The 24,508-nt window shown below is 41.4% G+C and overlaps 1 protein-coding gene across 2 annotated transcripts in view; it reads left to right on the top strand.

The window, feature by feature from the left end:
• Nucleotides 1–24,508, top strand: part of EYA2 (EYA transcriptional coactivator and phosphatase 2) — a 96,368-nt gene that overhangs the window by 9,208 nt on the left and 62,652 nt on the right. For both annotated transcript variants that reach the window (XM_077831852.1, XM_077831851.1), the window contains 2 exons: nt 1,269–1,385; nt 23,480–23,547. In XM_077831852.1, the coding sequence (XP_077687978.1) occupies nt 1,269–1,385; nt 23,480–23,547 (185 nt within the window). The remainder of the gene's footprint in view (nt 1–1,268; nt 1,386–23,479; nt 23,548–24,508) is intronic.

The raw sequence follows: 24,508 nt of genomic DNA, 5'->3' as shown, positions 1-24,508 counted from the left end.
CTAACATTGATTGTTTCTCCTTAGAAATACGTGACTTTGTCCCAGGAGAAGCTATTCAGTAAAATTTACTCCCACCCTCAGCGAGTGCAGACTCACTGTGCTTTCTCACATTGAAGGAATTGGCCAAGATAGACAGCAACAACTTGGTTGGCTGAAGCCAAATTAATTTGATGTTGCTTTGGATGGTTTGCCCAGAAGTGCACAAAAATGGCAGCAACCTGGGCAGCTCATAAATCCAAGAGCAGACCATCAATAGTCTCTTTGTTTAACCATGGCGCTCAGGGTGTGTTTTGTGACCATATTTTGTTTTGTGCAAATACACATGCAAAGAGGCAGAGGACCAGACCCAAAAGGTTTGTAAAAAAGACACACCTTTCAGCTATTTACTTTAAAAATACAGCAGCATGATCTCAGCTGGCCTGGGTGATAAAATATCAGACCCTTTCACTGCCTGCGAAGGTTCCATCTTGCAATGTTAAATTCAGTTAGTGCTGCTCCTTCTGTGATTTGACATGCATTTTAATTGCCTGATTTTAGTACCAAGGAGATTTTGACTAGGGATTTGTGCATTGCTCAGCTTTACAATTATTAACTATATGTGACTATCTAGTGTTCACACCTAACTGATATCCCTCCAATATGACTTGCTGACAAATATTGCGTTATCTCATTCTAAATGGAGCTGATGAAATAATTTAATTTAAAAAAATCTTTCAATCATGAATGTTTACATGAATAGAAGTAACTGAGTTTAGTTTACTATAATTCATGCAATCATGTTGTTAGCAATTACCAGCATTCTGAGAACCCCTCAGTATGTTCACAACTGCAAAAGTTTAATGAAGTTTGGCGCAAGTGTTTAGTTGTCAAAAAAATCTTTCTGGAAAGTGGATTACTTGTTATTTTCCTGTCTTTAAGTTAGTCATCCATTCAGAGAACAGAAACTGTATCATGGCAACCAATCACCCAATAATGACTACTTAGTATAGTTAACACAAATAGTTTGTGGTGAACATATAGGCCATACGTTATTTCAGAAAAATATTTGGCTAATGCTACTAGTGAATAATGAAAATGTTTTAAAAAATTGGGATTTGTTACCTAATAAAAAAGGTTAAATCCAAACTGAATATTAAAAACAATAGTTTGATCAGTGTCAACTCTAGCTAAAATGTCAAAGGCATTGAAATTTTTTGTTATACCTGTATATGATGAGATCAAGCAGAACCCTAACATTGTGCGTTTGATTCCTTTTATATCCTCCAAAGGCATCAAAACAGAAGATAGTCTGAGCCATTCTCCAGGACAGAGTGGGTTTCTTAGCTATGGATCCACCTTCAGTACCCCAACAACAGGACAAGCACCGTACACCTACCAGATGCATGGTCAGTAGGGCTAATTTTCTTGCAGTTTATAGTCTACTAAGGCCTGCAGCTCCAAGCACCAGGCAGTAAAATCAGGTTTCATCTGTTGGAAGTATGAAGAAAAACAGGAGAGTACCAAATTGCTGTTATTTTGATCTGAAATATGCTGAGTGTGGAAGAACCATTTTCAATATTGACAACCCCAAGTGTTCATGGATGATGAGTCAGGCTCCAAAAATCAAATAATGAGATTGGCTTTAAAAGCTTGAGATTTTTACACAGCTTTGGGTCACATTTTCAAGCTTTTCTTGACAATTATGAGGGGAGGGCCAGAAATTTACTCCACTCCCACACACCCAGTAAAACCTGAGTTTCAACCTAATCACTTTGACTCCTGGAGCAGGGGCTTTTAGAGAAACACCAGATATCATGAGACTTCCAGATATCATAAGACTCACAAGGGTTGGTAACACTGCTTTTTATTTGTTGGTTTCAATGTGGAGTCCTAAGACTCATAAAGTACATTAAAATATTGGAATTTAATTTGTGATTTTTTTGTTAGCCCATTTTTTTGATGAAGTGGAATTTGATTTTTGCTGAACATCTTGGTGCTATCAGTCAGATACCTGAATTGGAAGTGGTGCACTTCCAGTATCTTTCTTGATACTTTATATATTCTGTCTGCTTTATGCTGTGGCATTTGCAGCCCCTGACCTTAGTGAATAGTATTAATTTTCTAATACTTCCTTGTGTCATTCACCAAGAGGATGGGGGATGTGTTCTCATTTTCAAAATCCTTACAGGAAGCAAAAAAATGTGGAGGAGGGCAATCTGCACTACAGTTTGGGTTATGCAATAGCTCTAATAATCTGGATCTAAAAGTGCTTGCCCAGAAAACATTGCAGGCAGTGGTGATTAGATCTAATGTACTGGCAGCTGGAGAGTGAAATTATTGTGGCATATTTCCTGTTCTATGTACCAGTGCGCTGTTGCTTTTTACAGTGAGGGGCATAGGGTGTAGGAACTGATTAGTGTGTTGCTGATATAAAGTGGGTCATTTCATTCCTACACATGAAGTAATCTAAAATATCCAAGGGGAGAGTAGCTTCATTTTCACTTAGAGTAGTGACATACCAGTTTGAGTCCAATATGAAGGTTGCACTGAATTGGACGGGATGAAAAAAAGTATTTTCTCCTCCTCTCCTGGAATTTTGTCCTTCACTAGACTTCAGTGCACCTACATTTTACAGTGCCAGTGACTTCTCTGTGATGTGAAGAATTGGGACTAAATGAAACTAATGAACATTAAGGGACTGATGCTGAGAGGACTTGTGATCTATATGCAAAATATTTCTGCTGTTTCTTAGCCTGTGCAAGCTTCAAAAAGCCAAGGGTGTGGGCTCTGTGGGAGGCTGAGTTATAGAAGGGAAAGGATAAGCATTTAGAGAGTCAGAACAAACCACTCCAGGATTCAACTGGGAGAGGGAAAGCAAAATACAAAGGATGATAATGATTTGCACTTATCTTGCCCCTTTATCTGAGAGTCTCAACACATGTTAGAAACTTAACCACAGAAAAGTTAAGTGACTTTCCCAAGGTCACATAATCAGTTAGTGGTGGAGAGGAAAGAGAACCCACATCTTTTGTCTTCCAGTCCTTTCTTTTGATCTCTAGACTATGGCCTTGTTGTGGCCACAATGCCCTTTTCTGTTTACAGCTAAACTACCCACGGACATGCTGCAAAGAAAGAGGAAGGGAATTGTTTTCCTGCCCATCCGTGAAGGGGTGGACGGACACACTGAGTATAACTTGTCCTCTGGTCTGCTTTATTTTTCTTTTTAAATTTAAAAAAATCAAACCCTAAATAGACATATAACCGTAAACAGATTTTTTTAAAATTTAGATATAGTAATAATCTACGGAAGTTGGGAAGGGAGAGGTGATCCTGGGCTCAGATGTCATATGCTAAGATTATCAGAGCCAGTTTTTATTGTAGGGTGCTACTACACCCCTTAGAGTATGGGGGCCAGCAGAAACTGATGAATCCTTAACCACAGTAGCACTGGCAGGACATACAGGAGCACTGGGGAAACTGGCTGTAAACATCAGCCTCATCTAGTACTTGATCCAGAGCCCACTGAATCAACGGAAAGACTCCCATTGACTCAAGCAAACTCTGGATCAGGTTCACACTGGGGCATTTGGAGGAATCCAGAATGAAGTTATCAACTGCTAATCACATCCCTGGAAGCTATTTATTTATTCTGCCCTGAAATGTAAAGGATTCTTCCTGACCATCCTTGTCACTGGATTAATGGTTGCTTCCACTTTCTCCTTTCTGCATCTCAGTCTTAAAATAACTCTTAACAATAAGCATGCTGTTCTGCAATAAGGACCCTTCTTTCTGTGTATCATTGGAAAAGCATCCCTTTGTTCTTACCATCAGCTCTAGATATGGGAATGTCGTGGGCTGAGTGCAGCTTCATCTGGGTCAGGAAATGCTGGGCCTGATGTCCCCTTGCAGCAGTAGCAGCTGTACTGTGTCCCAATTAACTTCAGTGAGATTTAATGCTAATGGCTGTAAAACTGCTATTGACAAAGTACAGGCATTTTCCAATGGTGTCTCGTAAGGCGGGTAATATTCCTGCCCACTTTTTGTTTCCTCAGACCTTTTAGAGGGTCTGCACATGTGCTTTGTATTAGCTACAAAAATCTGAGTTGTTTTGGAAGGTACTCGTTACTCACTTGGGACCAAGATTTTCAAAGATGGCCTCTCTTTGTGCAATCTGGAGATCTGTATGAATCTTGTGCACTATCACTTGTGAATGCAAATACTGGATGCTACTTGTCCAAAACTACTGACACAGGCAAATAGTGTAAATTATACTTAAAATGAATTGGAAAGAACTTCATGCTTGTCTGCACACACAGAAGTCTTTCAAGTGTCCACTGTGTCAATGCTGTACAGTTAGATCGTTTCACAATGCTTTATTGGTGTCCCCAGTTGGACAATTTCAGGCAGCCTCTTAAAGCCGGTACTGTAAAAAGAGTTTTTATAGTGGCAGGTGCTGGTCCTCAGTAAAACTGTCCAGGAATAAATAAGCTGTTTCCCCTTGTCCTAGCTGCTCAGGAGCACAAGGGCTTTAACCTAAAGTTTATTTACCTTTCCTGAGTGCTGGTGAAAGGTTTGGTTGGGATGCTCTGAGCCTTCCTGCCCCAATTGCTACTGAGGAATGTGCACTCCACGCTTTCCCACGCTAGTGCTCCTGGGAGGGAGGGGGTGAGGGCAGATTGTTTTCTCTCCCTGACATTAACAAGTGACTTTCCACGCTCACTCTGTCTCCAGGACCTTATTGGATCTCTTCCCAGCTCAGATCAGTCCCGCTGGTCACCCTGCTGTTGAGCCCACAGAGTGAGTCAGGGTGATGGGCTAAAACAGCTGAAAGTACAATTTATTTATTTACTTTTTATAAAGCCAAAGCTCAGGAGGGCTTTAAAAGTCAAACTCTCAACTCTGCATCAAGGACAAAGTATTTTACATCATTTTAAAAGAGAAAAGGGCTCTTCAAAGACAGTGACACATGCACGACTATGATCAGGAAAGGTTCTTACAGCACCCCATGTTGGACAGTTCTGCATTTTAATTTGTGAGAAAAATAGTTCTCCTGGGAAAAGATGTAAAATTACTGAAATATATATAGTGCAAATGTGTAAATGAATTAGCTTCAACTGTGATTTCCCGGATTTAGGGCTGACTTCCCATTAATATTTTAGCAAATGAGTTTATGAGCAGGAGTGTTTGGTGAAACCATGAACTCTAAGCAAATCGTGCAGAATTGACACCATAACACTGGTTCTAAGAATTACACACATCCAACCAGGGAATAGGAGCATACCATGGATGTATTGTGCCAATCAAGACTGTAAAAAATGCCATCGTGAGCTCCACATGCTTTGTCTTACCGTGACTCTAGATCACATTTTCTCAGGTCCCAAGTTAAAATTTTGGTTTTTTTTCCCCAAATGCCAGCACAGCCTCAGCCTGGGATAATGAGAAGCAAGCCAGAATCTCTCCTCCTTGTCCATCATTATAAGTAATAAGGATTCTTGAAGCCAAAATCTGCTCTCCCTGTGCAATCTCATTAGACATTGTTATAGGGCAGAATTTGACTTTTCGTTTGGAACTCCAGATGCCAATTGTGTGCATGATGTGCTAGTAGGAGTAAAAAAATAATTTTGGTCACTAAAGATATGCAGAATAAGAGGGACACTATTCTGAAGACATAGTGGGGGAAACCCAATGTAATAGAAAAGGTGGGCCTGGCCCCTGACATGAAAATAACCCTAATGTGGTGCCAGTATCCATATGCTAAATATCTGATACAGTGTGACACATATATGTAAAACATAGGGGATAGGACTAAGCAGTTTCACATCTTGCAAACATATGGCATAAAATGAAATATATAACAAAGATATTTTAAACTGAAATCTCTTTTAATGTAATTGCACTGTAAAAAAATCGATCTTAATGTGTGATCAATCTTTGAATTATATGGCTACACCCTGAAACTTTATATTTGTTCTAAAATAGTGAATTTATGTAACTGGCATATAAATTTACATGCAACAAATATCTTTGTGAAAATAAAATGTTTTTCATGATGAAGGAAATTCAAGAACACACAGATAGGAAAATGGGAGAGACCAGGATATGTGACTGATTTGGGGGTACCAGTTGCTCCCAGGGCAATTTCACATGAAAAGAGGAGGGAGCGCCTTGCTTTAGACCCTTTTACTTTCAAGGTAATGTGCCCTAGTGCTCACTAATTGAAATCTCTAATTAAGGTGTTTATACATGAAGGAAACATTGCCTTAGGCCTATACCATTCCCTCAGTGGACCTGCATCTAGGCACACACCTTCGGTACTGACTCCCAGAAAGATTAGAGAGACAGGGCTGGGTGGGATAATCTCTTTTATTGGAACAACTTCTGTTGGTGAGGGAGACAAGCTTTCCAGCTTTTCCCAGAAAGATGACATCCTAGACTAGGTAATAGAAAAGAGTTATTGTGCCCTTTTAACAAACTACTTCTAGGGCCAAATCTTCAAACCCTTTAGAAGTACAATGATGTGCTAATTTGCTTATGAAATTATCATTTATTTAGCACAGATAACATGATGCAAGACACACAGATTAAATTCAGTCCATGCCCAAAACAATCTAAAAGGGCAGTTACAAAAACTGAGTGCAGACATCAGATGAGCAAATCCCTAAATGCGTCCGATTGGCAGTTACCTGTTTTGCCTGCAACTGTGGTAATTGCATATACAAATTAGGTGCACAGTAGTGCATGCATTTAGGCTCCTAATCTGGCCAATAAATAAATAAATAAAATTAAAAAATCTGACCCTTGGTGTTCCATTAGCAAGGAAGGGGAAAAAAAGAACGTTCCACCAATCCTAGCAGAGGGAATTTTTCCAAAAAAATAAAATAAATCTTGGACATTTCCTTCCTATCTTCTTCTAGCCATTAGAGCTGATCAAAAAAATAGGAAAAATGTTTCCCTTCCCCTCGCCCCCAAAATTCAAGATTTCAACAAATTTTCCATCCAGCTCTAATATGGTAGCTGGTCAGAATATGGGAGAAATTTTCCATTACTTTATTTTTTTTTTAATTCATCCCCTTTGTTGAAATTCAGAATTTTGACAAAATGTTTAAAAGATTGAAACTTGGAAAATTTTGAGCAGATCTTATATCCATTTTGTTGCAGAATCCATCCCCACATTTGACAGCCATTAGGCCACCGGCGTCCAATACATGAGGGCGGCCCCTCTTAGCAACACTAACACTCCATGCTGTACGCAGCTCTACCAAGTGTATTAACAAGTCTTGTGTGTCCCTTCTCATTTCCATCCCTCTTCCATCCCCCTTTCTGCCGTTTGGTTGTTCTTGTATCTTTTGGTGCCACCTTTCCTTTTCCTGGGGCCAACTGCTGTGGGTGCCCCTTCATGCGCATGTCTGTGTGTGAGAGAGGGAAAGGAACTCTGTGTCTGGTTTCACCCTCAGTTACTGTGGATTTTGGCACTGGTGTCACTCCACCAGTGGAGTTTCCTCTGGATTTTCACTGATGTAACAGAACAAAATCTGGTCCTCTGTAAAAGCAAAATTGTCACTCCTTACTCTTAAGAGACTTTTGCAACAAGACAAGATTGTCATTTGATCAGCTGAGTGGAATACTGAGAAACAACTCCAGCAGCCACTCTGGCTAACATACAATGCATCAGCTGTGTGGAAACAGCAATAAGGACCAGGCTGCAGGGCATTTCCTGTGGATTAGTGAGCGGGTGTGGTCCCTTAATTGCACCTCAGGCCATCTCCTCCCAGCTGGTCCTTAATCCCCAGGAAATGCCCTGCTCTTCAATTATTATTGTTTAAAGAAATGCTGGTTTGAAACTATGTGCTAATGAAATTGCACAACACTTAAACTGCAGCCAAAGACCATTCCACATGTTTTATTTGGGCAGGAAAGTGTTTGCCCACCATTTAAAAAACAAAAAAATCCAAATCCCTTTAGTCACAGAATACTTTGTATAGGATAAAGAAAAGTTCAGTTACATAACTATGATAACTTGTCTTTGCCATGAGATTACAGGGCAGTATTGAGTTCTGTGCACGTATATTTGGGGCCAAAAACCTATAAATGGGAATTCTTTGTTACTGCTGAGAATGTAGCTTCTATGTACAGATAGCAGATATCATAACGAATTAACAGATAAGTAGATTTCATATCTGCAATGATGACTTGCATTGGACTTAACTGCATATATTACCTATATTTGTGATATGAAATATTGCCCTACCTTAAACACCTTTCCCCCAAAAAAACAAAACAAAACTCAGTATATATTTAGTAGGCAGATGTGGGTTTTCTACTGAAGGGAACATTTTTAACTCATGATTTAGGTACAACATAGATAATATTTTCTACATTTTAAAATGGATGCCTAAATTGCTAGTAAACTTATGTAACGCTTGCACATGTACAAAATAGGTGCTTGTGGACCCATGTAACAAGTGATTAGTGGTGTGCATATGTGTGTTTAACAAGGAGGAACTGAGTGCTAATATTTGAAAATCTAGCATCTTAAATGCTTAGTGATGAAATATACAAGTATATGGTGAGGTAATTTAAGCTCTCACTTGAGTAATGTGAGTTACACTATAGAATGTAGACAATAAATCCATCTGAAGTCTCCCAAAATGAAAGAGAGGGAGAGAATGTTCTCAGCAAACTGTCACTAAGATGCTTTAGCTTCATAAAATTAAAACCTCCCTAGAAAATGAGTAGCCCCTTTCAAGTCTTCTGCTCCACCAGCTGGTTCGCATTAGTCGCAGTCTAAGACTATGGCGGCAGAGCTGTGCCCCATATCACAGTGAGTTCAGGGGGGAGAGGCCTCTCATCAGAAGGGGTCAGACCTCACTTTTTACAGTATAAATACAAGTTCCCCATGAATAGCAGCACAGTCTTCCTTTCAAACGTTTCAAAACACCAAATGCAGACCGTGCTAAATTTACTTTGTTTTAAAACCAGGCATTTTTGTGGCAGAGGGGGGTAATGGAGGGGGAGAGAAAGGTGTTGACAATGCTGCACTATATGTTGCAAGGGGATCTGTGCTACTGCTACCTAGGGAGAAAACCCCACTTTAGCTCTGCCATGGTTTGCTGCTGTAGAGACACTGTTGTTGACATTTGCATTCACATTCATGTTTTTTGTTGTTGTTGTTTGTTGTAACTTGGCCACAAAAGTGTACTCTTAAGCCTTTATTAAATGAGGTCTTCATGAACTTGGGAGGGAGATGTGACTGGGTATAGAGGGGAGGGGAAAAGATAGACATACAGATGGGTGATCATAATTTCGAGACTCTTTTTAAATCAGATATTAATTTAAAAAAATGGTTTGGAACACCCATCCCACCTGTCCTGGCCAGTGGCTGGAAGGATGATCTGTGGTGGGCACCAGGGTCAGTGGATGAGATTTCAAGTTTGGGATTGGATGGGAGCAGATTCTCAAGGCTCAATGAGAACAGGGAAAACCCCACTGCCAAAAACTAAGTTAAATTTAAAAATAACAGTTTTTGTTGGTCTTAGAATTTCTACAACCAGAAATAGTCATAAATTTTGAAGATGAATATTTGCTGCGGGTGGTGGCTGAGGTATCATCCGTTGAAATGTTCAGGAGAAGATAAGAGGAATCCCTCCAGAGACAAGGGTAGAGGAGGAATCTTCCAAGCCCGTCTATATATGAATGGCTGTTGTCACTATATTGTCTGTACACTAAGTAAGATGCAATAAAAATGGAAATTCACTTAGCTTGATTCTTAATGCTTTAAAAATATCTACCCTCCTCTCAAAAAAGACTAGAGGCCTTTCTGGAAGATATGCTTTAGTCAAACATGAGTTATTTGGCTCAGTACAGGAGTAACTGGATGAAATTCCATGGCCTGTGTTATACCGGAAGTCAGTCTAGAAGATCTAATGGTTTCTTCTGGCCTAAAAATGTGTGAAATTATGGAAAATCCTATATCTAGTCTGCTAGCTGAGGAGCAGACAGCGGCACAGAATGGACATGTTAGTTGAGCCCATATTCAGTAGCTGGACTTGCTGAGCACAAGTCCTGCATGGTATCTGTGATGAGATAACATGGTATCTGTGATGAGATAACTAATTAGGATCTTTGTAGGCTTTGGGCAGCAGCTCTGTTGAGAGATAAGAGGAACCAGCCGCTGGCTGAGCAGTAAGAACCATCCAAAACTAATTTCAGCTGGAGGTTGCTGTTTGTACATCTTAAGCTTAAGACATAAGGTCCAGATTTTCAAAAGACAGCCCTTCGTCTTTTTGCAGGCACAGTTTGGCCTGGAAAAATTGCACCGGCAAACTTCATAAATATGCTATGAATTGTGTGAAACTTCAATAATCCTGGGAAAATATACAACAAATATTGAATAAATGGTTGGAACAGAATGTGGATTCTTCAGTGAATCAAAGGATTGTTCTCCTCGGGAACCCTCCAGAAGATGACTCTGCTTATCGCAAACAGAAACTTCTGTTCTTTATAGATCTTTATATTCTTATTTCTTGCATCTCATTCCCTGGTAGAAATCAGAAAAAGCTGTTCTGACAATATACAAATGGAATTCAGAAGTCTCACCATCCTCCATGACTTAGGAGTTAATTTAGACTGAGAAACAAGAAGATATTTTCCAAAAATGCTGAATCCTGGAATAGGAACAATAGAATTTCACTGTATAAAGTTGAAGTGCAACTAGATGTAGTAAGTCTTTGTACATGACTTCTCCTATACTAATTTCAATATTAAAAAATGCCTGTATTTTTTTCTGTGACTGAGATGAATTGTGGCTATAAATACTAGCATGTGGACTGTTCACTGATTTGCAAGCACAGATTCGGTCATCAGTTCTCCAAGTGGTTACATTTGCTCTTGCAAAAAGAAAGGCTTGTCTGAGGCTAGTCTGAAAACCTGGTATTTGGTGAACTAGAACCTAACTACTGTGTTGCTTATGGCATCTCAGAATATAACACTCCTAGATAAGAATTTGGTTTATATATTACAGGGGAATGTGGTGTTTAAATTCTTCGTTTTCCAGGAAACTGTTGACAATAGACAATTATTAGAACAGGGATCTACACATGCAAAATAGTGTTGGCTTGACACATTGAAGTCCTGGATGTTTGAAGTCCAAGTTGGCACTTGATCCTCAGCACCTGTTCAGTTTCTTCCTGTCAATAGCATAGGCAAAGGTTGGGAACCCACCTTACTTCTGAGTTTCCAGGCTCTTGTCAGTTTGCGTTATGCTCACCTTTTTATTTTCAACTTTAAGATTTGGTTTTAGTTGGCAAGTGCCATTAAAGGGACATCTGACTTACTTCCCCTCGATCATCAGGACCCAGGCAGCCCAGTTCACTTAATTCTTCCCATCACAAAGCAGTTTCTAATGCAGAGAAAAGTGTCTGGAAGCCCCTACACCTGATTACAAGGCATGTTGACTGCCTAGGCACCATAACCAATGAGTACTTTAGAAATGCAGATATAGTTCGAATTTCCCAGGATTTAGATTAAAAATGCTGTTAATTCATTGGACCAAAGCAATAGAATTCTGTATTGACCATCCATATTTACTCTTGCATATATATGCAGCTTTAAAATTAAAAAGAAATTGAAAGAATTCTAAGGTATATAGCACTTCAAAGATTTATGCTGAGATTCCTTTCTATGAATCTATACTATTGTTTCTATTGCAATCTGAATTACAAACCAAATTATTTCATATGCCCTAAAGGAAACAATATATCTTTATTTCCAGAAGATCTTAGGTCTCAATTCCCCATTTCTAGTGAGCAATGGAACTATGTATAACTGATAAAAAGAAGGCCAGGAAAAGGGCATATTTTTCCAAGGGCTAATAGAAATATATTTAATGCTAAGAGGTGAATACATACTTGAATCAGCTCACATCCAAAATTCATATTACAGCTTGAAAAGACACCAAACTGCAGGATTTTAAGAGTTGTTACTCAAATTCCAAAATTTAATCTCTGGTGGCAGAATTAAATTACATGGAGTATCTTGCACCTCTTGGGTCATTTGCCAAAAAAGAAAAACAGATCAGAATATAGTATCAATACCTGAATGGGGAATGGGCATCTAGTTTTGAAATTATCGATTATTCTTTCATGTGCATTTGACATCACAGTAGAAAACAGTGTTTAGTCCACACTTGCATCATTAAGCCAGTCTACAAGCACGTGGTACAAAGTGATGCAACAGAAGCAGAAGACAGAGTTGTAAGCCATGAAACTCTGTAGCTCTGCAGGCATTATGCATGAGGACTTTTGGTATTCCAAAGATCTTACTGCAAGTTCATCTCCAATCAGAATTCCTTCACGAGGTGTTCCTGACTTCGACTAAGTTTATAGTGAGGTTTAAGATGGGAGTGATGGTATATGCTTTGGGGGTGGAGAGCATTGTTTTGTTTGGGGGGAGGGGTTGTTTTTTGCAACAGAGTATGTTGTGTACCAAAAATAACTTAGTGGGAGGGAAGAAAGAGGAGAAAGATAATGAAGATAAGGAAGCTTTTCTTGGTTACTCACCTTAATTTTAGGTTTGCATAGAATATTCTAAAAGTTACACAAGGTTCATTGAATACTTGACTTGGAACCCTAACAATGCTTTCATAAAAATGTTTATCAAGTAAAGGGAATTTTAACATAGTCTAGATAAAATTATATATAAAAAACTACATTAAGAAACATTAAGGTTGCAAGGTCATGTACTCAAGTTAGAAAATGCCAGACTTACGGTGGCCTGTGTAATCTTAATTCTTCCCTCTTGTGCATCCGTCCATTCTGCGTACTGAATGAGGCAGGGATCCTGTGGGAAAAAATGTTATCGTGTGATTATAGGCTATCACACCGCATCTGGGCAAAGGGGCTCAACATGTGTTTGCACAAACAAGTAAATCTGCTATATCCTAACTTTCAAATGCTACAACCGAAATAACGTTCTTTTAGGTCTTTTTTTTTTTTAAAGAGGGAAAATAATGTAATTTTCTGGAGCGTTTTTTAAAGGAAAAAGATAAAAACTAACTACATTATATACCACTATAACATACCTCATTCCAATCCCATGATAGATTTATCAGCAGCATTTGAACCCTGAAACTTCAGCACTGAAGCACAGACTGCTACCACTTGACCTATAGGATTAACTACACTCGCTGATAGAAAGAGAAGACTGTTATCCTAGAAGGAGGATGGCCCACTAGGTCCAGGTGCTGGGTCCAGGGGTGGGAGAGCCTGTGCTCACTTTCTTCTCCTCCTTGCCCCCATAAATTAGGGGAACTCCTACTCCATGTGGTGCCCCCAAGGGGAAGGGGCCATTGGGTACAATCTTGTGTTTGCAGGGCGCCTGGCTAGGTTCCAATCCCATGTGGTGCCCCCAGAAAATGGTGGGCAATCTAAATATAGGGTTTGTTACCAGCTCCTGGATAACATTCATGCCTATTATGCACCACATAAAGTTTAGATGGTGTAACTAGATTTTAGTGCCAGCTAAAGGTATCTGATAGAGAGCCCTTGAAACTGAGGGCTTCTCACCACAAGACAGGTACAGCACAGTTAGTGGCAATACATGTTTATTTCATGTTGTCCTACTAAACTTGACCATGCAAGGGACCACCACTAGGATGAAAGGGTTATTTAGTATTTGGTCTCTCTGCTGAGATGTCCAACAAGAGGTCTTTGATGGTGGAGATTGTGATGTGGAATTGTACTGAATTCAGCTAAGTTTTTTTGCAGCATTGTCTACTACTTGCTCAGAAAGTTTCCTTGTGATGCATTTTTAAAGAAAATGTAACTTTGTTTCCTATGGTACCTGCGCCGGCCACCTATAAAGCTGGTTAGAGTGAACGGTTTCTCAGAAATAATATAGGGGACACTTTCTCAGCACCAGACTCCAGTTAGTGAATACAGGCAATCTAGGAACTTTCAAACCTTTAAAATGAATTGAGTCATGTGGAGCAGGTCACCTATAAAAAGGAAAAGGAAGATAAAAGCCAAACCCTTACAGCAGTCTTGTTCATCATGCTTTACAGCCATGGGTGAGTAATGAATTATGGGTCACAGACCCAAAGCAGCATAAGAAGGAGATTTTGGTCCAGAAACGTTGTACAATGAAATATGTCCTAAATAGTCACCCAAGTGACCAGCAAAAATCAGTCAGCCTAGTAGAGGTGGTTTCTAAACCAAAGGTTGAACAAAATCATAGTGGAAATCCCATGGGTATATTTTAAATTGGTGGCGTAAAACAGGGTATTCTACAGGAGGTATTTGTTGGTGCAAGATTCATTGTGTTTCTAAAAGAGTAGTATGCTTTAGCAGAAGCTACTGCAGTAAAATGCCACAGTGCTATTGTGCAGAGCCACTCTTTCCATATAGGTCTGTACAATGTGTTCTTCTCAGTAGTATCCAAGTCCTTCCAGAGGGAATTACAGGGCAGGCTGTTTGGTGGAAGGAATCATTATGCCTAATGGCAAACAGTTGAGCAGTATGACACAGCGTACATATGGGCTGAGTTTATCTTCTCCTTTAGCAGGTCAGATACTCACTTGAAATACCTTCCCAGCTGACAGCAGTGTAACATTTTATGAGATTCCTTGCCCAATAAATGCAGGCAGATGTCATAGGATTTAGAATCTTACAAGGCACTGGAGTATTGTTGGTGGGGGGTAATTTTGACAGGTGCTTAACCTCTATCTAAAAAAGTATCAGCTTGGAGAAGGCAATATTTACTGCAGGAAACATTAGATTGTCAGAGAGGTTAAATGCTGTAAAAAACCTTCTGAATGACCACCGAAGTCACCAGCCAGATGTTGGCCATAGAATAGAGTAATGCAAACACTACTGGGAGTTATTCTGGTACTTTTCCTTGCATCACTGACTGCCAGTACTGTTCCCTGTAGGAGCAACAGCTTTTTAATGTAAGTCTGAACAACATGTACTGTGTAGAACAGCCCATGCCACATTGTGCAGGGTTATAAAACCTGGTGTGTCACCATTTCATGGGACATTTAGTTTATTAGTATTAGGAGATTATAAAAAATAATCCTTTCAGAGATCTTTCATTGGAACTGATCATTTGTGAACTGGAAGAATCAGTGGATCATCATTTTGTTATATCTTTTCAACCACTTCTGCAAGTTGTCACCACCATAACATCAGCCACCACTCAAGGCGGCCACGGGTAGTCTAGATATTGTGCACCCTTTGGGTGTTCTTGGACTCCTCACTGCTACTGTATACCAAAATAGTTAAGTCTGTGAAAAATGCCGTGTTCCACACTTAACATCTCTTCAGACTTGGCCATCTACATTCTTGTGACACTTGATTGTTTCAGTGTATCCAGTTCTAGAATGAAAGGATGACCTAGAAAAAGCTCCTGTTAGTTCTGAGTGTAGCAGCTCACGTACTCACCGAGAGAACATCTCCATGGTGCTCTCCTCCCTACGTTGGTCCCCACAGACTGTCAAATTCAAGGTCATAGCCCTAATCTTCAGAACCCTCTGTGGGACTGCCCCACATTACCCAACAGGTCACATCATTTACAATAACTGTAGCATCCCATGACAGCTACATTCCTCTGAAACAATGGAACTCTCAGCAGCATGAGTGAGCCATGTAAGTGCAGAGACAGAGTTTTCTTGATAGTGCCTGGGTGGAACTCACTCCCGAAAACATTGAGAACAGCCATCAATCTCATTGCCAAACTTACTTTGTCATCCTTACTTTCCCGAGTGGAAAAGGGATGGAAAAAACCCACCATTAAGGAGATGAGATGGGGAGAGAAACTGAGAACTTTGTAACATCTAACACATAGAATTTGTTAGGCATTCCAGCACTACCAGGAGTGCAGTATAGAGAGATTGCATAAAAGATTGGGCAGTTTACTGTGGTCTTTGGATTTCAAGAAGCTATTGGAGGTAAGGAGGTGAGGAGTTAGGCACAGGAGAGAAGAATGGAGACATTTTATAAGTGAAGAAAGCATAGGAAAATAAACAATATTGCTGGTGGTTTTATTGAAATAGAAATTAGATGAATGCAGTAGTAAATTGGGTCCAAGGACTGCATTTCTCTCCACTGGGATCAATGCAGGGCAGCTGGTTACCGGCAGACTTTCCAAAGAGGACCAAAGCAGCAGAAGAGGTGTATGGGCAGGGCCCACTGACAGCCTGTCTGAAACCTTGTTGGGGCTCTCTTGAGGGGCAAAGGCCACAATTAACTTCTCAAAGCCTATGGCTGAATCCATTAGTGGCTGAAAGGGAGAGCTAAAGGATTACTACTGGAGGGCCTTACTTTTTTTTTTTTTTTTTGTGCAAGTTCACAGCTGCCAAGTTTTGTGCAGATTCATATGGGACATTTTGTGCCTATTTATTTGCAAGCATGCAAATTACTCATTAAAATTTACATGTTTGTAACTGACCATAAACTTCAGCTTAAAGTCATTGTTCCCTGCCCCAGATGCTGGTGCGGGAAGGACAAAACCTGGCAGCTCTAGCAGGTCCTGAAGGATGTCTGGGGAGTAGGTGGGCATTGGTGAGAGCTTTCAGAGGACGGGGGAGTACCAGAATAGCTGCGCTTATGTAATATCCATGAGGGCTGGGAGATAGCTCTAGGGTAGTTAGATCTGTGGGTGTAACTGGAGGGGGAAACTGGATTTGTGAGTGTTGGCAGGGCTGGGGGGAGAAGAGACAAGCTCAGTGGCTGGGACTAGAGACTGTGGGAGGGAGAAGCTGCCTAGAGTTAAGTTTGGGGGTTGTTCAGGGTGTCTGGGGAAGCTGGGAAGAGGTAGGTGGGGTTTGTGGGATGTCTAGGGAGGGAGCTGGATGGCTGGGTGAGAAGCTGGAGACAGCTGGGTCTAAGGGGGTACCTGGGAAGATGGGGGTAGCTGGGTGGGGTGGCTGTGGGCTGGGTGGAATCTGGGACTTGCTGAAGGGGTCAAATTGGTGGCTGTGGGAGGGAGCGTGGGGCCAGTACTGGGTGCTCCTCGCCACCTGTCCCTGTCTCCACTTGCTGTTGCTGCCACCTGGCTGCCCTCCCAGCTGCTCTTTCCCCACTTATTTCTTATAAGGGGCGCAGCAAGACAGAAGCCACTTGTGTGCCTGCTCAGCAGGTGCCCCAGCAACCCCAACGGTAGACTATTTCTGCAATCCAGCTGCATGTGTGACATTCAGTCTGTGGGAATGCGTGGGGATTTCTGCATGCGTGAGTGTCGCATGAGGTACGGGACACCTGGCAGGCCTGCAAGTTGCCCTGTCAACTTGAGGCCTGAATGCTCAGTATGAAAGCTTTTTCTCAGCAGCTACTTGCAGCCCCGATCCGGCTCAGGCACAAATGAAATTGTATCTGAACATGGCCCACATTTTTTAAATCTATTTTAATTTTTTTAAAAAAGAGTAGAGGAATAGCAAAGGGAATCCATTTACCCTGAGGGACAGGCTGTAACATTAATAAACTCACTAAAGTTTCACTTTGAGTGTTGCCCTTGTGCACTCCAATGTATCCCTCTTCTCCCCATCACAAGAAAGTCTATGGCACTGGATCTACGGAGAGATTTTTTTTTTTTACAGAGCATGCACAGCTGTTGTATGGTGTCTTTGCATTTGTGTTCGCTTGTGCTAGATGTACTCGGTGGGAACATTTACTGTACAGTATGTCTGAAGAAGTGTTCTCTTCTAGAATCCAGGTTGTTTTATTACCAGCTAAATGTTCTTTAAGCGACCTGTGAATGAGGGCATTGTGACATTTAGCAACTGATTTGATTGAACACAGATGTGAACTACACTCCATATGGAGAAGATGCCAAGGGCGAGATTCTGGGCTGTGTTTCTGATTTAAAAGTGGGGAGTTCGAACGCAAGCTGGGAGACACGGATCCAGCAAGGTAGATAAATGTTGCTCACTCACTCATCCGTGATACAGTAAATGTATCCATTAGGGGAGAGAGAAACTCTGAAAGGGAGAAGTACTGAATAAATGGGTACTTAATTATTTGTGTTTCCGTGTTATAGAATGGTAGTATTATTATTAGGAATGGCTGAGGATTTCAGTGTACAACATGACTTGCTGTATTACTCCCTTCCTCCACCATATAGCAATCCTAGACCTTAGTAAATCAGGTACTGGAGGACTGAGGAGTCATAGGAAAGCTTTGGTGTTTTAATACAGCTTCTGGAAGTGCCTCCTCTTGGTATTTCCTATAGATGGGCTGGAGCTATAGAGTTTGGCTCGAATTTCACAATGTCACAACTTGGGGGAGTTTGGCTCCAGATTTTTGATTTGGGCCCATCTTGGTTACTTTCAAGTACACTATTAAAGATCAGCCAATTGCCATTAGCTCAAGGTTGGGATGTTGTGCCATCCATTAGGAGCATCTAAAAGCAATAGTCCTACACATCAGGGCAGCATCAGTTCAGAGATGAGAGAGCCCAGGCATTGCAAATATGGGACACATCCCAAGGACTCCAGAGACCTCCCCTTTCTCCGCCCACACACACACAACCTAAACTTTTCAGAAGCTGCTCACGCCCATCGCTGGTTATCGAAGCACATCCTACCACCTGGGAAAGAGTTTGACATAAGTGGACAGGTGGCAGGAAACAACAGGAATGGAAGGGAGGTGCTTGATAAAGGCTGGGTGAAGGGGTGTCATTTGGCAGTGTCACTGCTGAAACTTTTTGAGAATTTTTTGACTTTTTTTTGTGGAAAATGAAGTTTCCACAAAATCAAAACTATCTGTGGCAAATGTTTGATTTTACTGAACTTTTTCAGTTTTCAGTCAGGAAAAACTGAAACAAAATATTTGGGGTTGGGTTCACCATTAGTCTGTGTTCTTGTGAACCGCTGCAGTGCCTTGTGCCCCTGCCCTCCATCTCCTCGCTGGGCTGGGCTCTCTGGCCAGACTATATCTTCCATGATGCAGCACAACAGTTTAACTAGAAAGAAAACCACCAAAAAAAAGTTATGGGAAATGTAGTCTGGCTAGAGAGCCCAGCCCATAGGTGAGAATGGGAGCGGGAGCCATTTGAACTACAACTCCCACAGCAGCTTAGAAGAACACAGAGTAATGCTGAACCAAGCTGAAATTAAATGTGTCTACATTTTTTATCCAAATCTTTGAGAACTTTCCATTTCATAAACGTTTTTGATATTTCAAGTCTTTATTGTGAATCAGCGGAATGGAAATTTTGATTATTTATTTTTTTGTTAGCACTGGTCACAAGAGCATTGCCAGGTGTGTCTAATGATGGAGCCAGCTCTTTCTGCAGCCCCACTTGTAGGGTGTCAGGAGAAGACCCTGCTCAGTGGGCATCTGCAGAGCACCCACTGGGTGCTTTACCCATACAGCGTGATACGCATGATAGGAGAGGAAGCAGGATGGTTAACTTTGGTCTAATTAAGACAACGATGCGCAAGAGTTTAGGAATGGAATACAGAGCTAATTCGCTGGTTCAAATCCAGCCCACTGACTGAAAGACACCACCCAGTGAAAATCTGTTTGGTGGCATATGTGCAATGAGATGATGAGTCTTGGTCCAGTTCCCAGTAGACAGGTGTCAATTCTGCCTCCTCAACAATTGGCAGTAACTGCCTGTGATACAGCATGGCCAGAAGGCAGCAGGAGAGTGATATAGGAGAGATGTGTAAGTCCCTGGATGAGGAGAAGCCTTATTCCTTGTAGAGGAAAGAAAGGTTTCTATAGATTAATTAAAAGCACCTGAAGCTAGTCACCTGATAAACCCCCCCTGCTTCAATCAACCAAAAAACAGGAGTTGGAGCAGAGAGCAGTTTGAAGGAATTGGAGCAGAGGAGAGTTTGGAGAAGTGCCGTGACTGGCTAGAAGACCAAGACCCTAGGTAAAGAGACACCCGGCTTGTGCAGAGAGAGAGAGGGCAGGAAGCCCCACAAGCTGAAGAGCAGGAGAGCGAAGTAGCCCAGGGAAAGAAAGCACTAGTTCAAGTGGTTTACCACTATCCCTAGGTCCCCTGGCCTGGGACCCGGAATAGAGGGCGGGCCCGGGTCCCTCCCTCTCCACTACCGTTCTCTGGATTACTAGTGGGACAGTAAATATCCTAGTTCAGGGGCAGGAAACTGTGCCCTGAACCCCCACCCAAGAAGAGGAAGCACGGGACCCATCATAATCGTACTGGCAATTTGCCACACTGCCTTTGTTGGCAGTCTCAGTGAAGAGGCTGAGTATTGAATGGTTAATGGAGACTGAACTCCTTTCTCCAAGAGGTGGATGCTTCTAGTCACGGTTGGGACACATTGACAAGAGACAGTGTATGTATGTGGGAAGTGTCCATTGCCTCTACCCTGCATTCATTTCTCCAGATTTATCAATGTAGCATCTTTCTGCCTTCCCTAAATTCACTGAAGGATAAAATTACAGAATTAGAAAGTGTGTTTTCCTTTCAAGTTTTCCCTTTTAAAATCCCATGGGAAAAGGAGCAGCATTGTACACATCTGGGAAGAGAGCTTGTTAAGATACTCTTGTGTGCAGAATATTTTTGTGGTTTTGAGCACAGATTTCCTCAAAGAGGCATTAACTCTCCACCACTTTTCTTTTTGCACTATACTGTTTTTGGAGTAGTTTAATCGATAGTGTAGAATCCAGTCTTGAATTTGATAGGAGGCTACGAAGCTCAACCCTCCCACACACTACTGCAATTCCCCTCCAGATACACGCACAAACACACACTTTGATTACACAGCAGGTGCAAAGTTCAATGCAAGTTCATTCCCATATTACATATTGACTTTTAATTACCTCTAATCATTTGGAAAACCAGAAAGATACAGTATTATCTGCAAGTAGCACAGCAATAAACATGTTCTCATCACAATTTACACATGGAGCATGAGTCCCTCGAGCTAACTCATCCCCCTCCTGACAGCTTTAATAAAGGATGATGGATTGTTTTAAACTGACAGCTGAGGAAGATCAAACATTCCCTCCTGTATTGTTTTGAGCTCTGGTGTACAAGAGCTGTTTTGTGTTCTGTGAAAGTTGTATTTGCCTGTAAGCATTGGGGATCTATTACTCTCTTTCACACTTTGTTCAGAGATGCTTAGTTACTAGGGGAATCTATTCATCCTGTTTTTAAAAAGTGTGCAAAGAAGAAATGACAAAACTGAGTGTGGGATGAATGTCTAGCTGAGGGTACTGTAGTATAGAAATGCTCTTCCAGGCTGCTACAGAAGGGCTGGCTTGATCATTTTGGGAGGGAAGGATCGGACAGTGAGTTGTCACGTCCTCCAAAACCACTAGTAGCAGGTGAAATTTGCTCATGTGACGCTTCCTCTTCTAATGCCACCAGAGCATGACTCTCTGGCTCAGATCCCAGCAGTGGACATGGAGCATTTACAAAAACTGAGGATCTGGACCACTGAGTGTATCCAAGGACCCACACAATTACCAGCACTGCTTGTTTGAAAACCAGGCCCGGCCTATTAATCTCTTGGATTTTGATTTACCCAGTGACATTCTTTCTGGGTAGGGGTAGACCTGTTTCACCAGAATACAAAAAAAGCTGTTAATATCTGCAGGTTCTTTTTGATGTATTTCTCTGGCATCTGAACCCTCTGGGGTGTGTGTGTGTGTGTGTGTGTGTGTGTGTGTGTGTGTGTGTGTGTGTGTGTGTGTGTGTGTGTGTGTGTGTGTGTGTGTGTGTGTGTGTGTGTGTGTAATAATGTGGGATGGTCCCCAGATGAAGAAATGACAGAGTCTGGCATTCTACAGGGGGCTGCACTGGAAGAAAACTTCAGCTCATGATCAGCCCATCCTCCTTCCCCTCCTCCTCCCACTTTTTTTTGTAAGGCAAGGCTACATGTGGCGACAAATTAGTTCTGAAGACAGATCCTCCTCCTTGTTTCTTTTTGGCATGAGATTTATTTCTCACTGCATGTGCTTTTGTGACTGCACTTGGCGGGCTGCAGTTTGTTCAGCTGTCCATTCCTCAGCTAATCTAGGGTCTTAAAATAAAAACAAACAAGTCAATCTTTGGAGAAAGGACACCACGTGAAGACACTGAGAGGCATTTGTTTCCAACTTCTGGTTAGAGCAGCACTGGGCATATATATATATATATATATATATATATGTATATATATAAGAGAGAAATTCACATGGCACTAGCCAGAGTACGAAAAATGACGCTCTTATGTGTATCTGCAATTAGGGTCCTCAGGTTCTAGTCTAATAAAACAAAGGGGGTGATTGAATGATGCCCAGCCAAGGACCACAGTGACAAGCTGCCAGGAGCACAAAATAACATCTAGCTTACAGATCACAGCTGTCCTCACCACTAATATGAAGTTGAGGCTGCCACAGAGATAATAGGTCACAAAAGGTAATGCTTTTGTGGAGGCTGGCTGGAGGTTTCCATCAAGATGGAGCACTATATGTTCTTTAGATTGCCTCTCTGTGTTAGATAGGAGGGTAGTTTACAACCAGAATTGGGCCCAGCTCTGGGAGCAAGCACTGCTTCACAAATTAGGGGACAAAACACATGGTTCTGAGCTATTGTCGCACTACACAAGCTGAAGGAAGAAGAGCTTTCAGGAAGTGGTTCTCCAATCGTTTGAAGAGAGAACTCCTGAAGCTGAAACTTTGTAGACTGCAGTTAATATAACAGTCTAGGCATTTCCAGGAGGGAGGATCTAGGGGATGGGAAGCTTCAGGATATTCTGTTTCTGCACCACGACCAATTCCCCCTCCTGTCCTTGTGCTGTGAATTCTCAATCCTCCCCTCACCCCATCCCTGCACACAATGTCCTGCAGTGCAGATGCAGTAGCTCTTCCCCCCAGAAGCAGATGCAAGTATCAACCTGAGGAAACTATGCAAGGGTGATATGAAGCATCCATCCCTCTTCTTAATAACATCAGGACTAAGCAGTGCCAATGCTTCCAGTCCCTGCATTGCCAGGAAACTTGACAATGAAATTCTAACCCTGGAAAGAGGCATGTAGGTCCAAATTTTCAAACTTCATGTGAACATGGTTTACCAAAACATATATTTGCAGGGCATATGGCTTGCACCTGAAGTCTTTGTTTGCACAAACAACTGATGGGATGTACAATTGCCGGTATTTACGTGGATGAAAAGATGTAAACTCTAGAGGCACAGTGTAGGAAAACATTTGGAAAGTTCTGTGCTAATGTATCTTGAAAAATACAAATCATGTTTCACAAGGACCCATGTTGCAAGCTTGTTTTCAGCCAACTTTTCCAGCTTTAGCGTGTGGCTACTTCCTGGCTCCATTACATATTTTTAAAATGGATTTTGTGGTTACCTTTGAATTCAGCAGTGGCCCAAAATTGCATTAGAAGCAATTCCCTAGCTTTCTTGACTTGCCACATACTGTTTTGTAGGATAAATGTATTATTCCTACCGTTGTGTGACTGTCGATGTAAGCATATTGTGTTACATTGATATTTAGGAAATCTGTTATATGTAAATGTGATATTATTTTTCACAGGCACATCAGGGATTTACCAAGGAGCCAATGGCCTGACCAATTCTGCAGGATTCAGCACTGTTCATCAGGTACAGCCTCAGTAGTTATTTCCAATGTCCCTTATTTTAAAGACCAAGATCTTCCAGATTAGAGAGACTGCCACAATTTTCACATGTATTTAAGGAGGCTAATAGTATATGTAGTCACAGAAACCACCTATTTCCATGGATACCTGGCCTGGTGATTGACCTAACATCTGGCCTTTTGTGTTTTAAATAAATGGATACATATATGCACAGCAATGGCTCAGCAGGGATCTTTGCAACAGAGCCCTGCCAAAACTGTATGTCTCTCCGCTGGCGTTCTCTGACCTGGGCAGTTGTTGGGCTGCAATGCTGAAAGCATTTCAGAATTCTTATGGGGAGCCCATGGTATCATATGATAGCTTTCTTAAAAGCAGTGTCTTTCCATCAGCTATAGAGAGCGCCCCCTTTGTACCCTTTCCTCTGGTCTCTTGGCTTTAGGTAATAAATATGAATAAACAATCTGAAAGAGTCATACACAGACTCTGGTGAATACTGAGCTATCTAAGCCATCCATACTCTTCCTTATCTGAGTGTACACCTGTCTGTGAGCTTCACACTTCACATTTGTTGGCACCTTTATATAGTGTGTGTGTATTATATAAGGCACAGCCACAATAGGAAAATTCAGGCTGCTTAATAGCCAGTTGCTCAGTTTGTCTGGACCAAACATGAAGGCATTGTCCTTAGCAAGTCACCTTGCAAGACCAAGGAACAGTAAATTCCAATTTCCTCCCCGCAAGGAGTTGATAGTGGCTCTTGTATTTCTGAAAACAATAGTGGGTTGTTTCTTCGTTTCATATTCTGCTGAAGGACAGTATGGTCAGTAAAGGCCCAGAGACATGCACCTGATTGAAGTTTGAAGGTGACATGCAAAAGGGAAAAATAATTGGGCTCGTGTCTTCTTTTTTTAATTATGGGATAAAAAAGACCTTAAGAAAAAGGAAAAAAGCCTTAGTTTTCTTTT

Source organism: Eretmochelys imbricata, chromosome 13, assembly GCF_965152235.1.
Source record: "Eretmochelys imbricata isolate rEreImb1 chromosome 13, rEreImb1.hap1, whole genome shotgun sequence".
Taxonomy (NCBI): Eukaryota; Metazoa; Chordata; order Testudines; family Cheloniidae; genus Eretmochelys; species Eretmochelys imbricata.
Note: the sequence above shows the minus strand (reverse complement) of the source record. Positions and strands in the feature narration are given on the sequence as shown.